General features: G+C 36.3%; 2 protein-coding genes, 1 long non-coding RNA gene and 4 other non-coding genes across 9 annotated transcripts in view; 2 read left to right on the plus strand and 5 right to left on the minus strand.

Moving 5' to 3' along the window:
• MCMDC2 (minichromosome maintenance domain containing 2) overlaps nt 1-4914 on the plus strand; it is a 32561-nt gene extending 27647 nt beyond the window's left edge. The window contains 2 exon segments of the mRNA XM_043979279.1: nt 2550-2659; nt 4113-4914. Coding sequence (XP_043835214.1) covers nt 2550-2659; nt 4113-4279 — 277 coding nt within the window. The 3' untranslated portion in view covers nt 4280-4914.
• LOC122736872 (60S ribosomal protein L37a-like) lies at nt 1687-2174 on the plus strand. Its single transcript, XM_043979281.1, has one exon. It carries the CDS (start codon nt 1836-1838, stop codon nt 2172-2174), a length of 339 nt encoding a protein of 112 aa, XP_043835216.1. The 5' UTR covers nt 1687-1835.
• A 1006-nt stretch (nt 4915-5920) lies between the features above and the next one.
• Nucleotides 5921-11756, minus strand: LOC122736873. Of its 3 annotated transcripts, none has more exons than XR_006354219.1 (10): nt 11537-11756; nt 9439-9501; nt 9138-9193; nt 8842-8902; nt 8533-8587; nt 8244-8304; nt 7935-7989; nt 7647-7707; nt 6804-6862; nt 5921-6140 (listed from the first exon to the last, which is right to left on the minus strand). It is a non-coding gene; the product is annotated as an uncharacterized LOC122736873 (long non-coding RNA). The 3 variants fall into 3 exon arrangements; XR_006354221.1 differs by lacking the exon at nt 11537-11756 and adding an exon at nt 11307-11519; XR_006354220.1 differs by lacking the exon at nt 11537-11756 and adding an exon at nt 11032-11203.
• Nucleotides 7779-7862, minus strand: LOC122737791. Its single transcript, XR_006354566.1, has one exon. It is a non-coding gene; the product is annotated as a small nucleolar RNA SNORD87 (small nucleolar RNA).
• On the minus strand, nt 8069-8158 carry LOC122737792. Its single transcript, XR_006354567.1, has one exon. It is a non-coding gene; the product is annotated as a small nucleolar RNA SNORD87 (small nucleolar RNA).
• LOC122737790 lies at nt 8667-8756 on the minus strand. Its single transcript, XR_006354565.1, has one exon. It is a non-coding gene; the product is annotated as a small nucleolar RNA SNORD87 (small nucleolar RNA).
• On the minus strand, nt 9268-9354 carry LOC122737789. The gene has a single exon (XR_006354564.1). It is a non-coding gene; the product is annotated as a small nucleolar RNA SNORD87 (small nucleolar RNA).
• Nucleotides 11757-13425: the final 1669 nt, after the last annotated feature.

Consider the following 13425-nt stretch of genomic DNA (forward strand, 5'->3'; position numbering starts at 1 on the left):
ACAATATTATGGAGAAAATACAATTAGTCATAACTGGAAAAGTTTTTATACCAAGTTTCTCTGATAAATGGCTCATTTTAAAATATAGAGAGAACTGAATCAAATTTATAAAAATAAGAGCCATTCTCATAATAAATGGTCAAAGGATATGAACATAGTTTTCAGCCAAAGTAATCAGTTATCTATAGCCATATGGTGGAAAAATGCTCTAAATCACTATTGATTAAAGAAATGTGAATTAAAACAACTCTGAGGTACCACCCCACATCTATTAGATTAGCTAATATGACAAAAAAGGAAAATGACCAATGTTGAAGGGGATGTAGGAAAATTGATACCCTGGAGTTGTGAACTAATCCAGCCATTCTGTAGATCAGTTTTGAACTATGCCCAAAGGGCTACAAAACCATGCATATGCTTTGAACCAGTAATACCACTACTAGGTCTATAATCCAAAGAGATTAAAAAAAAAAAAGGAAAAGGACCTATACATACAAAAATATTTATAGCAACTCTTTTACTGGTAGTAAAGAATTGGAAATTGAGAGTATGCCTATTATTATTTTTTAATAAATTTAATAAATAATATTTATTATTATTATTTAAGTTGTAAAATGTGAATGTGATGGGATACTACTGTACTATATAAGAAATGACAAGCAGGATTTTCTCAGAAAGACCTGGAAAGATTTACATAAACTGATGCAAGGTGAAAAGAGCAGAGCTAGGAGAATGTGGTACACAATAGCAGCAATATTGTACAATGATCAACTGTGAATGACTGTTATTCTCTGCAATACAATGATCCAAGACAATTCCAAAAGATGTATGATGAAAAATGCTATCCATCTCCGGAGAAAGAACTGATGGAGTATGATTGCATATTAAAGCATGCTTTTAAAAAAACTTTCTCTTTTTTTGGCCTGTTTTCTTTCACATGACTAATATGAAAATGTTTTTTGCATGACAGTACACGTGTAACCTATATCAAACTGCTTGCCTTCTCAAAGAGGGGGAGAGGAAGGGAGGGAAGGAGAGAATTTGGAACTCAAAATTTTTTTTAAAAAATGAATGTTCAAAATTGTTTTCATATGTAATTGGGAGAAAAAATGAAATGTTAAATAAAAAAAAGTAGAATTGGCCAAATGGAAAATGAGGTTATAAAAGCTCACTGAAGAAAATAATTCCTAAAAATTTTAATTGGGGAAGTAGAAGCTAATGAGAACTAGTCAGGATTTGTTTTAGAAAATTCTCCTCAGGGAAACAGGAAAAAAGCTTTTGAAATACTAGATCCCACCTAATTGGCAAAAATAATTAAAAATGATAAAACTCAATGCTGTAGAGGTTGTGGAGAAACAAATATAATCACTGTCAATGGGATTTCCAACTGGAAGAATCTTTTTTAAAGCAATCTTTATAAGATAACCATATCTTTGGACTCAATAATTCTATTGCTGGAAATAAGCCCTGAGAATGCTGTTTAAAGGAAAAAGAGCTGTCCAAAAATATTTATAGTAGCATTATTTGTCAGTGCTTTTTTTTTTTTGGGTGAGGCAATTGGGGTTAAGTGACTTGCCTAGGGTCACACAGATAGTAAGTGTAAAGTGAGGCTGGATTTGAACTCGGGTCCTTCTGAATCCAGGGCCAATGCTCTATCCACTGTGCCACCTAGCTGCCCCCTTGTCATTGCTTTTTTAGGAAAAAAGATAACTAAATGGCTACGTTATGGTATATTGATATGCATAGAATAATTAGGATTCATGAAAATGAAGAATAAAATCTGGAAAGACTGAAATTATACAGAAATAAAAAACCAGAAAACACAAAATAAAACTATGTTAAAAAAATTAGAAATTTGGTGTAACCTCTCCAAGTTCTGGGCCGCAACTGGCAACATGGCTAAATGCACCAAGAAGGTCGGAATTATTGGTAAATATGGAACGCGTTATGATGCACCCCTCAGAAAAATGGTGAAGAAAATCAAAATTAGCCAGCATGCCAAGTATACCTGCTCCTTCTGTGGCAAGACCAAAATGAAGAGACGGGCTGTGAGTATCTGGCATTGTGGATCCTGTATGAAAACAGTAGCTGGTAGTGCATGGACCTACAATACCACCTCTGCAGTTACAGTCAAATCTACCATCAGAAGACTGAAGGAATTGAAAGACCAGTAAAATCTTTTCCCCATCAAATATCTGTAGCTCATAGTCCAACAATAAATGGGTTAATTTATGGGATAAAAAAAAGATCACTGGTTTAAAAAAAATTTTGGTATAAATAAAGCGGATGGGGAATCAAAGTGACTGTCAAAGTATGTTTCATTCATTCAATTGTACTTAATTTTAAATCTCATTGGTTTGTTGATGCTTAGATTTTTAGAACTGCTTTTGAAATAATGCTAGAAATAACCTTGGAAAAGGGATTAAACTATTTTGGTCTTTAAAACACAAACATCCACACTTATGTGTTCTGATTTTATTTGTCAGCACTTTTTATTCCTATAAATGTTAAAGTACTTTGACTCTTGACTAAAATATTTTTTTCCTCAGAGTTTCTCTATCTGAAGCACATGCTAGGTTGAGTTTAAGAAATCTGGTGCTTAAAGAAGATGTTTTAATTGCAGTTTTATTATTTGAAACATCTCTGACGCTGAAATATGGTAATCACTTATAAAAATTTATATACTTTAAAAAATTATATACTTTGAATGTATTTAAATTTTCCCAGCGATATATTTATAAATGCATGCTAAATGTTATATAAAAATAAAGCCATAAAATTAAAGATTACAATTTGAGCTTTAATGACTTTTTTCTCTTAATATAAATCATTACTGATAGGTCCTTATTATAAACAAAGTTATATATTAGTCTGTGAATGTGTTTAATAAAACACTTGCATTTTAAAAAAAAAATGCATTTAACACACTTACAAGTCCAGTCCAACTTAGACAAAGGTAGTGAAATAACTAATAGTGTACTTTGTGTGGCATCTTATACCATTTTCTGTGCTCTAAATTATGTTATGTAGCTGCAATATTAATTCTTAAAATGATTTAAACTTATTTTCTAATGAAAAATTAAAATAGAATTGAGTAAATAAGCATTTCATTCTCAAATTTCTCAGTTCAATAAAGTATTTTGATAAAAGATATAGTAGTTTATATTTAATCTATAGTGGTAATTTGTAAATCTTTGGGATTTATGTTAAGTGCTTACATCAAGCATATATTTGTCTCTTCAACTTCCACCCACTGCTCCTAGTTTGACCACTGGAGCTAAAGCAGAGCAAGTAGAATACTGCTGCCACATGATAGCCATCCTATATCATGATTAAATTGCATCAAAAGTTGTCCCTCAGGGGCAGCTAGGTGGCCCAGTGGATAGACCACCGGCCCTGGATTCAAGAGTTCAAATCCGAACTCTGACACTTGACATTTAAGTAGTTCTGTGACCCTGGGCAAGTCACTTAACCCCAATTGCCCCACTAAAAAAAAATTTTTTAAAAGTTGTCCCTCAGAGTAAAACTTCACTATAATTTCCTTAACCATTGTTTAGTGTTTCAAGTAGCAATTTTTTTTGGTCCAGACCTGACCTGATTTTACTATTATAAGTAAACTCCCTGTAATAAAATCCCCATAACCAATGAAAATCAGCTTCCTTGTGTTATACCAAGCTGCCTTTAATACAGATGAGCTAATTATTAGCATCATCTATTCAAGGTCAAACCAATTTAAGTATATGCTTTTACTTCACCACCAACCCCCCCCAACACACACACACACACACACACACACACACACACACACACACACACACACACACACACACACACACACACACACACACACACACACGGCTTCGAGTAAGATTTATTTGGTGATACAGTTGGGGTTAAGTGACTTGCCCAGCTAGTTAAGTGTCAAGTGTCTGAGGCTGGATTTGAATTTAAGTCCTCCTAAATTCAGGGCCAGTGCTCTATCCACTGCGCCACCTAGCTGTAACATTTTAGTTGAAAAAAGTATATCGTTAAAACAAATTTACATTTAAAAAAAAAAAAGAGTATCTTTGTAACTCTAAAATTTTACACTAACATTTCTTTTCTTCTTTTAGGGGCTGCTGCATTTTGTATAGCTCCAAATGCAGTATTTCCATTTGAACTCTGTGGTGAAGAACATTTAGAGCAAAGGGATATTTATTTAATTCAGTGCCAACAACAGCTTCAAGAGTTTATTTCAGCATACGCACCAGGTTCAGTTATTGCTACAAGTGAGGAATAGTCATGTTTGGTATTTTGGGCTTGTGGTGGAAAAAACTATAAAAAGATGTCCAACTTTGGGAACAAACTAAAAATTGTATTTCAAACCTCTAAAAATGCAAAGTTGACCAAATGCTAGTTCTAAGGAGACCAAAAGAAGTCATGATATAACAAGAATTATAATTGACAAGTCAAGGAATAAGCAAAGTTGCCACGTGTAACCCTGCAAGAGAAGCATTTCTGGGCATGTCGTAGCAGAGAAGGGATGAAAATAGTGTTTCGTTCTGTGAAATGTTATCAGGTTTTAAAAGGTGTAATTCATGCCACAAGATGGAAACATTTAAATAGTGAAATGATTGTACTAGGTGGATCCAGCCTCAGACACTTTGACACTTACTAGCTGTGACCCTGGGCAAATCACTTAACCCTCATTGCCCTGACCCCACCAACCCCCCCCCCAAAAGAAAAAAATGATGTTGGCACAAATTCATGAAGTTTAAAATTTATGTAATTTTCAGATATTGTTAGCTGGGGCACTGACAAAGTGGATTAAGATCTTAGTTCTAGGTAAAGTTAAAGTCTCAAAAATAAACATGTAGAGGAACCAGCTCAAAGCTTGTTTCACATTTATTAACATAGCTTTTAAATAACTATTGGAATATAATTATGGTTCAATTTAGAAAAATTAACCTTGACCTGAGGTTTCATTGGCAGAAAATTCTTAAAAGATCTTTCTAGATTCAAAGACTGGTTTTCTATGCAGTTTTAAAACTGGGCTGCATTCTGAACATGTCAGTTCAGGAATATATAAAAATATTTAGACCGTTATGTTTGAGAGCAAATTTAAATTCTCATCCACATCTCTCAAATTAAACCAGTCACTGAGAAGTTTGCTTTCTTATAACTTACTCCAGCTTTGTAAAATTGAGTGCTACACAAATTTCTTTTTAGTCTGTTGGTGTGCATTTTGTACTTCATTATGTAAACTTTTGCAAATTATTCAATTACAGATTACTTTTGTGTAATTGTTTTAAGGAGTATTCTGTAGACAAAGGGTTTAGCTTGAATAAAAATGGTGAGATTGGCCCAACAGATCTATGCTGATAACTGTGGATGAACCAAAGACACTTAGTCACTATCCTGGTAAATTGTTCAATATCAGTTAATATAGGACTGTGCTGTAACCACTGATGCTAAAAAGGTCAAAGCTGGATGAGTTCTGTAAAGATCTGCATCTTCTAGAAATAACACCAGAAAGACACTCATGATAGGGAATTGGAATGCTAAAGAGAAAATTAAGATAAGTGGAGTAATAGACAGGTTTGGCCTTAGAGAACAAAATGAAACAGGGCAAAGACTTGAGTTTTGTCAAGATGATTCACTTCAACAGCCCAAAAGGCAACTCTACATATAGACATCACCAGATGGTCAATATAGAAATCAAATTGGGCAACGTTCAAATCAGCAAACTGCACTCATTTCACATGCTAGCAAGGTTATGCTCAAGATTTTTAAATTTATTAACTAAAATAAGCATTCCCTAACATAGTATAATAAAAGATTGCACACTTGAAACCAAATTCATTGTGTCCAAATTATTTTGCAAATTCTTTCTCCCCATCCCCCCAGGGATGGCTGTCATTAGATATAAAAGGAGTACAAGGCTGCATATGGTCTTTATTAGAGGCAGAGCACATCACACCGAACATCAGACTGGCCCACCAGGGTGCTATGATCCATGGGGTCCCGAAGAATCAGACACAACTGAAGAACAATGGTATAGCTGACTGAAGACAACATGGTGACAAATCATTTAAGTAGAAAGTTTGGTCTCCGTCTTCTACTTCCCACTCCATCACTGCTGCCATATATCTTTATCAAAGCTAAAAGTTTGCAGAGGAAACATTAAATTGGTAATGAATTCTGTAGAAACATTTTTTCAAGTTTAAACAAAGGATTTATAATTGATTCTCAAAGTGACAGGAGCCAAGGGAGATTGAATGGGAAGGAGGCAGAATAGTCCAAGTGATAAGGACCCACCTAAATATAGTGGCATGATCTGGTCCCTACAGACTTCCCATTTATTACCTCACCTTCCTTTCTTATCCACCCCCTGCTTCTAGGACTATATCTCAAAGGTCAACAAAAACTCCTTAAATGGAAGGGAAAGAAGCTAAAATTATTATCTTAACCACTATGGACATGAAACCAACCTACCAATAAATCTATTCACTGGCAAATTATGTCTGGTTATTAAAGGTTTTGTTTTTTTTTTAAACTACAGGTACGGTTGCGCAATAAAAGTTAGCCAGGGATCCTCTCTTGGGATGAAAAAAACACTTGGACAAGTGGGATATAGGATCAATATTAAAGAGACAGCAGGTGGTGACTAAGTCATCAAAATATTCAGTAGGGTAAATGGCAAAAACTTGTCAAACCATCATTAAACCAGCAAAACTCCTATGAATGAATTTTAATATCAATGTTTCTATAATACTTAAGGGCTCACATGCAAAATTGTCTTTTAAATTCATGCAAATGCATACCACAATTATGAAGTTTTATTGTTTCAGATCCCAGATCTGGTACCCCACTTCAGAAATGTCTGTTAGAATAAAAAAATGACTGGTTAACAACTCCATACCACTGCTTTTATAGCTTTTTTTGCTAATTATAAAAGCATGGCTTCATCAGTGGTTTATACATTGCATGTTCTGTTAATGTACTGCTTCTGCAGTCTTATTTCTCTGGGTTTCAGTCTCAATATCTTTAAGACACCGCCCTCCCAAAATAAATTTTTTTAAAAAGGGCAGTGACATGGACTTGATTCTATTATGGAGCCCTATAGGGCAGAACCAGTAGCAATGGAACTGCAGCAAATTTAGGGTCACAGATTAAGATTGGTAAAAGGCCCAATTGGTAAAAGTCACACTTAAGTGTGACTATTTTAGAGATGGAAGCCCAAACGGGTCAAGTGACTTCCTAAGGTCACATAGGCACTACATAAAATCTGAACTACTGTTTCATGTATATATTGATTCCATAAGGCTTGATATCAGGAAAACCTTCCTAACAAAAGCTGTAAGTAGAATGGGCTGCCTGAGGGCTCACCCTCATGGTAAAGTTTGGGTTGGATTCTGAAGTCCTTTCCAACGCCAATTCTGCTTATGTGGTAGGAAATGTGTAATATTTGCTAGCATATAGATTGCTTCCTACCTTCTGGCTATTGTATAAATTCTCTCAAATTAAGAAAAAAAATCCTGCTGGAATTTTGGCTTACAGTATTGTAAACTTCTATCAACAAAGGACTGTTTAAAAAAAGTAAAATCTGAATATCTGAGATATGAGAATAAACATGCAGGCAAAATGGAAGATGCAACTTTAATTACCTCAATAGGTTTAATTATTAGTCGGCATTTTTGTTCCAATCCTGATCCAAGATCTCATTTCCTTAAAGAAAGAAATTTTTTTTTTAAATTCTGAATTTTCTTGGGTTGACAGAAGTTCACTCAAAGTAATCATATGGCACATCAGATTTCAAGCTACTTCAAGGAAACACTCAGTTGGGTAAACGGCATTTTTTAAAAAATCATCATTATGCCAATGATTTTTTTAAAATTCTGAATATCCAAGATATGAGAACAAACATGCAGGCAAAGGATACAACTTTAAATTACCTCAATAGGTTTAACAGTAGTCAGCATTTTTGACTCCAATCCTGGACAAGATCTCCTAAAGGAAGAAATGAAGAAAAAAAAAACATTTAAAATTTTGAATTTTCTTGGGTTAACAAGTTTACTCAAAGTAATCATATGGCACATCAGATTTCAAGCTACTTCAAGGAAACACTCAGTTGGGTAAACGGCAAATTATTATTTTTTTAAATCATCATTATGCCAGTGATTTAAAAACAAAAAAGGAAATTCTTAATATCCAAGATATGAGAACAAACATGCAGGCAAAATGGAAGGTACAACTTTAATTACCTCAATAGGTTTAATTATTAGTCGGCATTTTTGTTCCAATCCTGATCCAAGATTTCATTTCCTTAAAGAAAAAAATTTTTTTTTAAATTTTTAATTTTCTTGGGTTAACAAGTCTATTCAAAATAATCATGGCACATCAGAGTTCAAGCTACTTCAAGGAAACACTCAGTTGGGTAAACGGCAATTTTTTTAAAAAAATCATCATTATGCCAATGATTAAAAAAAAAATAAAATTCTGAACATCTAAAATGAGAACAGGCAGGCAAATGTAAGATACAACTTTAATTACCTCAATAGGTTTAACAGTAGTCAGCATTTTTGACTCCAATCCTGGACAAGATCTCCTAAAGGAAGAAATGAAGAAAAAAAAACCATTTTAAATTTTGAATTTTCTTGGGTTAACGAGTTTACTCAAAGTAATCATATGGCACATCAGATTTCAAGCTACTTCAAGGAAACACTCAGTTGGGTAAACGGCAAATTATTATTTTTTTAAATCATCATTATGCCAATGATTTAAAAACAAAAAAGGAAATTCTGAATATCCAAGATATGAGAACAAACATGCAGGCAAAATGGAAGGTACAACTTTAATTACCTCAATAGGTTTAATTATTAGTCGGCATTTTTGTTCCAATCCTGATCCAAGATTTCATTTCCTTAAAGAAAAAAATTTTTTTTTAATTTTTAATTTTTAATTTTCTTGGGTTAACAAGTCTATTCAAAGTAATCATGGCACATCAGAGTTCAAGCTACTTCAAGGAAACACTCAGTTGGGTAAACGGCAATTTTTTTTAAAAAAATCATCATTATGCCAATGATTAAAAAAAAAAAAATTCTGAACATCTAAAATATGAGAACAGGCAGGCAAATGTAAGATACAACTTTAATTACCTCAATAGGTTTAATAGTAGTCAGCATTTTTTGACCCCAATCCTGGACAAGATCTCCTAAAGGAAGAAAAAAAAAAAAACATTTAAAATTTTGAATTTTCTTGGGTCAACAAGTTTACTCAAAGTAATCATATGGCACATCAGATTTTCAAGCTACTTCAAGGAAACACTCAGTTGGGTAAACGGCAAATTATTTTTAAAATCATCATTATGCCAATGATTTAAAAACAAAAAAGGAAATTCTGAATATCCAAGATATGAGAACAAACATGCAGGCAAATGTAAGATACAACTTTAATTACCTCAATAGGGTTAATAGTAGTCAGCATTTTTGGTTCTGATCCTGGTCAAAAGATCTTAGTTTCCTTAAAGAAAGAAAGAAAAAAAAAACTATTTGAAATTTCGAATTTTCTTGGGCTGATAAAAGTTTACTCAAAGTAATCATATGGCACATCAGATTTCAAGTTACTTCAAGGAAGCACTCAGTTGGGTAAACGGCAATTTTTTATTTTTAAAAATCATCATTATGCCAATGAATACCTGAGGATTCAGTCCTACTATTTGTCCCAGAACTGAGAAATTCTTAGTTTTACAATGATAAGTAATTTTCTACCATAACCAGAAAAAAATGACAGGAGCACATAAAGAAATGAACTCTGTTCCAAGTATTGATTTTTTCAAGAATATCATGTTCCTAATTGAGTACCCAGCTATTGCTTTTCTGTCTGACAGAAATAAAGGCTGGATGTACAATGCTGGGTAGACCTCAGTGTAAGTAGTGTCATGTCTTGTATATTCAACTTTACATTAGTGTTACATTAGTGCATATGTTCCTATGACTAACAAGCATAAACTCTGGTGAAATTAAGAATTAAGTCCCAAACTGCCTTTATGCATGCTCACATGGAATAAAGGGCATAGCCAGGGATACTCAAAAGTCCTCCATGTCCTATATAAAGACAGAAGTCATTTATCATTTGAATTAGAAGCAAACAGCTATGATTTATGAAGATTTATAAAGATATCAAGAATTGAGTTCTCAAGGTATATAGATTTTTAAGACTTGAAAGGTAGAAAAAAGACTCTACAATGTTATGCTAATTAGGACTTCTGAACACGTGGAATTGACTTGTTTGTGCCCCTGTTTTATAAAACAGGCAGTCTGAAAATGATCAAGATTATTACACAATCAAATCAATAGATTAAGAGCTAACCAGTGCCCAAGACTAAGTGTAGATGGCAAAGACTTGCACTGACTTGGCGGTCAGAAGACCCTACCTTCACTAAATTATAGTCTTAAGAAAATTAGTAGTTTATGCATAACCAGATGCAGCAAGGTGGATAGAGTGCCAGGCCTGGAGTCAGGAAGACTCATCTGAGTTCAAATCTAGCCTCTAACACTAGCTGTGGGGCCCTGGGCAAGTCACAAAACCCTGTTTGCCTCAGTTTCCTCACCTATAAAATGAGATGGAGAAGGAAATAAAAAACAGTATCTCAGCCAAGAAAACTCCAAATGGGGTCCGGAAAAGTAAGTCATTACTGAAGAGTAGAATCAAGTCAGCTTGCATATAAAAAGGGTAGAAAGCATCTAGCTATGAGCAACTTAACCAAAGCTCACCAGCTCTGAAATCTTTTAAATCTGCATTGACTACTCATCTTCCCACAATTAGACCAACTTGTCATACATTTCAAATTCAAATTGAATTAGATCAAAATAAACCTTCAGTGTCTTATTTGTGCTATCAAATACAACAGGCTCCTGGATAAAAGCCCAAATGAATTAAATAAAGTCAAACTAGGCAATTTTAAATGATCAAAACACCTACACCATATGCCCTAGCTGAAAAGGCAAGCACGAGAAAGCCAAGAGTGGCTTTTAATAGAGCCAGATTTACCTGAAGGACAAACTGGGCCTTAACGCTGGAGATTCGGCTTAAAATAAATCCTACACGCAAATGATCAAATAGTCGTGGAGCCAACCAATCTGCTCGAGTATGTACGATCGCCTCCCCAGTTCAAAGGAGCAACCACTTGTACGTACGGAGTGTGGTGCGGAAGGGGCCGCACACACGAAATATGCAATATGCATGACCCAAGGGCATATGGACCATAATACAGGCATACAACATATAATGTATATGTGCATAAAACTAAAACAAAGACATCTTACTTTATGTAATACAATCTTTATGCTTCTAAAAATTTCTCAACGTTACGAGAGGCCCCACTCTCCCCGGGCCGGCCCATAGTTCCGGTAAGGCCGGATTCCGCGCGGTGCTGCCGGTCTGGGCAGCGGCCTCCGTCCCCTCGCCGTCATCGCGCCCGGGCGTGCGGGTCAGGGGCGGGACGGAGCTCGGCCCTGCCTCGGCAGGTACCGCCACTGCCTGCCTGAGCTCTCACCTCAACCGCCCGCGTCAGGAAAGGTCCCGAACTGTTACCCACTTCAGGACTACAACTTCCAAGGGGCATAAACGGGACCCAGGCCCCTGCGGCTTTCTGGGTGCCTGCACCACGTGCTGTATTGCACAGCCCTGCCCAGCCATCCTGCTTCTGGAACCTCCGCAGCGGAAAAAGGACAAAGGCAAGCCCGCCTGCATTTAAAAAGCCACCATGATCAGGGTTCAACCCGTTCCGGTGGCAAGGCCTTGCCTTTTCCGGTGGCGGGCCCCGCCTTTTCCGGGCGAAAGTGACTGTTAGGAAAGTCCTTCCCTTTCTGTCTAGATCCGCTTGGGCTTGGGAGGGGAGTTAGGCCTGGCGTCCTCTCCGAACGCTAGTCGTGCGCAGGCGCCAAGGTGGAATTTCACCCACCCCACCCCCTCGCTAAAGGCGCGGTCTTTAAATTTCACGTGGGCTCTGTCTCCTAACACTCTTCTCCCCCCTCCCCCTAAAACCCTATCCAATGGGTATGGCTTCTCGCCTGGGGTCCATAAGGGCTGCTATGTATTCCTTCCCCAACCCCTTTGAATTCCAGTGCCTTCCCTCTGTTCATTATTTCCTCTTTATCCTGAATATAGTTTGCTTTTTATATATTTGCATGTTGTCTCACCCCTTAGATTGTGAGCTCCCTGAGGGCAGAGACTTTTTTGCCTCTTTTTGTATCCCCAGCGTTTAGCACAATACCTGAGGAAGCGCTTAATAAATGCTTCTTGAGTTGAACAGAATAGTCCGAACCCCTCCTTTTCAGATGAGGTAACTGAGACCCAGGGATGGTAAGTGACTTACTCATGGTCACACAGCTAGTAAGTGACTGAGACTTCGTGAGTCCAGGTCAAGTGTCCCATCCACCGGCACTGTGATTTGGCTGTTGTTTTTTGCCACTCACCATCATATCACTTCAAGCTGATTTCATAAGGACTTTTTATTCTCTTTAAACAATTAAAATATTAAATGACGCCTTCTTCACTGGATCTACAATTACTACTTGCATGTCTTCTGGTGCTAATTTTGTAGGATTCTTTATTTGTATATTTCTGTTATATTCATCCTCTAGACTTAAGCTCCTTCCTTATCTTTGTTATCTTTGTAAACAGTCTTGAATTGCCTCAGCTCAGCCCAAATGAAAGTACCCTGACTTTTTTTAAGTCCCAACTAAAATCTCACCTTCTAAGGAAGCCTTCCCTAGCACCTGTTAATTCCAGTGCTTTCCCTCTTAATTATTTCCTATTTATCCTGGATATATCTTTGAAATATTTGTTTGCATGTTGTGTATCCCAATAGATTATAAGCTCTTTGAGGGCAGGGACTGCCTTTTGCACTTAGCACTGTGGCATGCTTTTTCCACTCATACATCTCCAAATATAGGCATTTCAAATTCAAAATGATCAAAACAGAACTCATTATCTTCTCCCTCCATCTCCATCTCGATTTCCAATTTCCCTATTTCTGTTGAAAGTGCCACCAGAATGGGGCAGCTAGGTGGCTAGTAGATAGAGCACCAGTCTTGGATTCAGGAGCACCTGAGTTCAAATTCGGCCTCAGACACTTAACACTAGCTGTGTGACCCTGGGCAAGTCACTTAACCCCAAGTGCCTCACCAAAAAACCCCCAAAGAAACAAAGAAGGTACCACCAGAAGACAAGTTCAAATCTGTCCTCAGGCACTTACTAGCTATGTGAACCTAGGGAAGTCACTGAACCTGTTTGCCTCAGTTTCCTCATCTGTAAAATGGGGATAATAATAGGACCAAATCCCAGGGTTATTGTAAGGATCAAATGAGAGTCACCCATATGACGATGTGGAATTTGAGGGGGTGCTCACTGGAAGTTATCTTTTACTCTTCACTTTCCCTC

This window comes from Dromiciops gliroides, chromosome 1 (genome assembly GCF_019393635.1).
Source record: "Dromiciops gliroides isolate mDroGli1 chromosome 1, mDroGli1.pri, whole genome shotgun sequence".
NCBI lineage: Eukaryota > Metazoa > Chordata > Mammalia > Microbiotheria > Microbiotheriidae > Dromiciops > Dromiciops gliroides.

What these genes read in the sequence shown, in the direction of transcription:
- LOC122736872 (XM_043979281.1), top strand. Translation starts at nt 1,836, where the DNA reads ATGTTAAAAAAATTAGAAATTTGGTGTAACCTCTCCAAGTTCTGGGCC.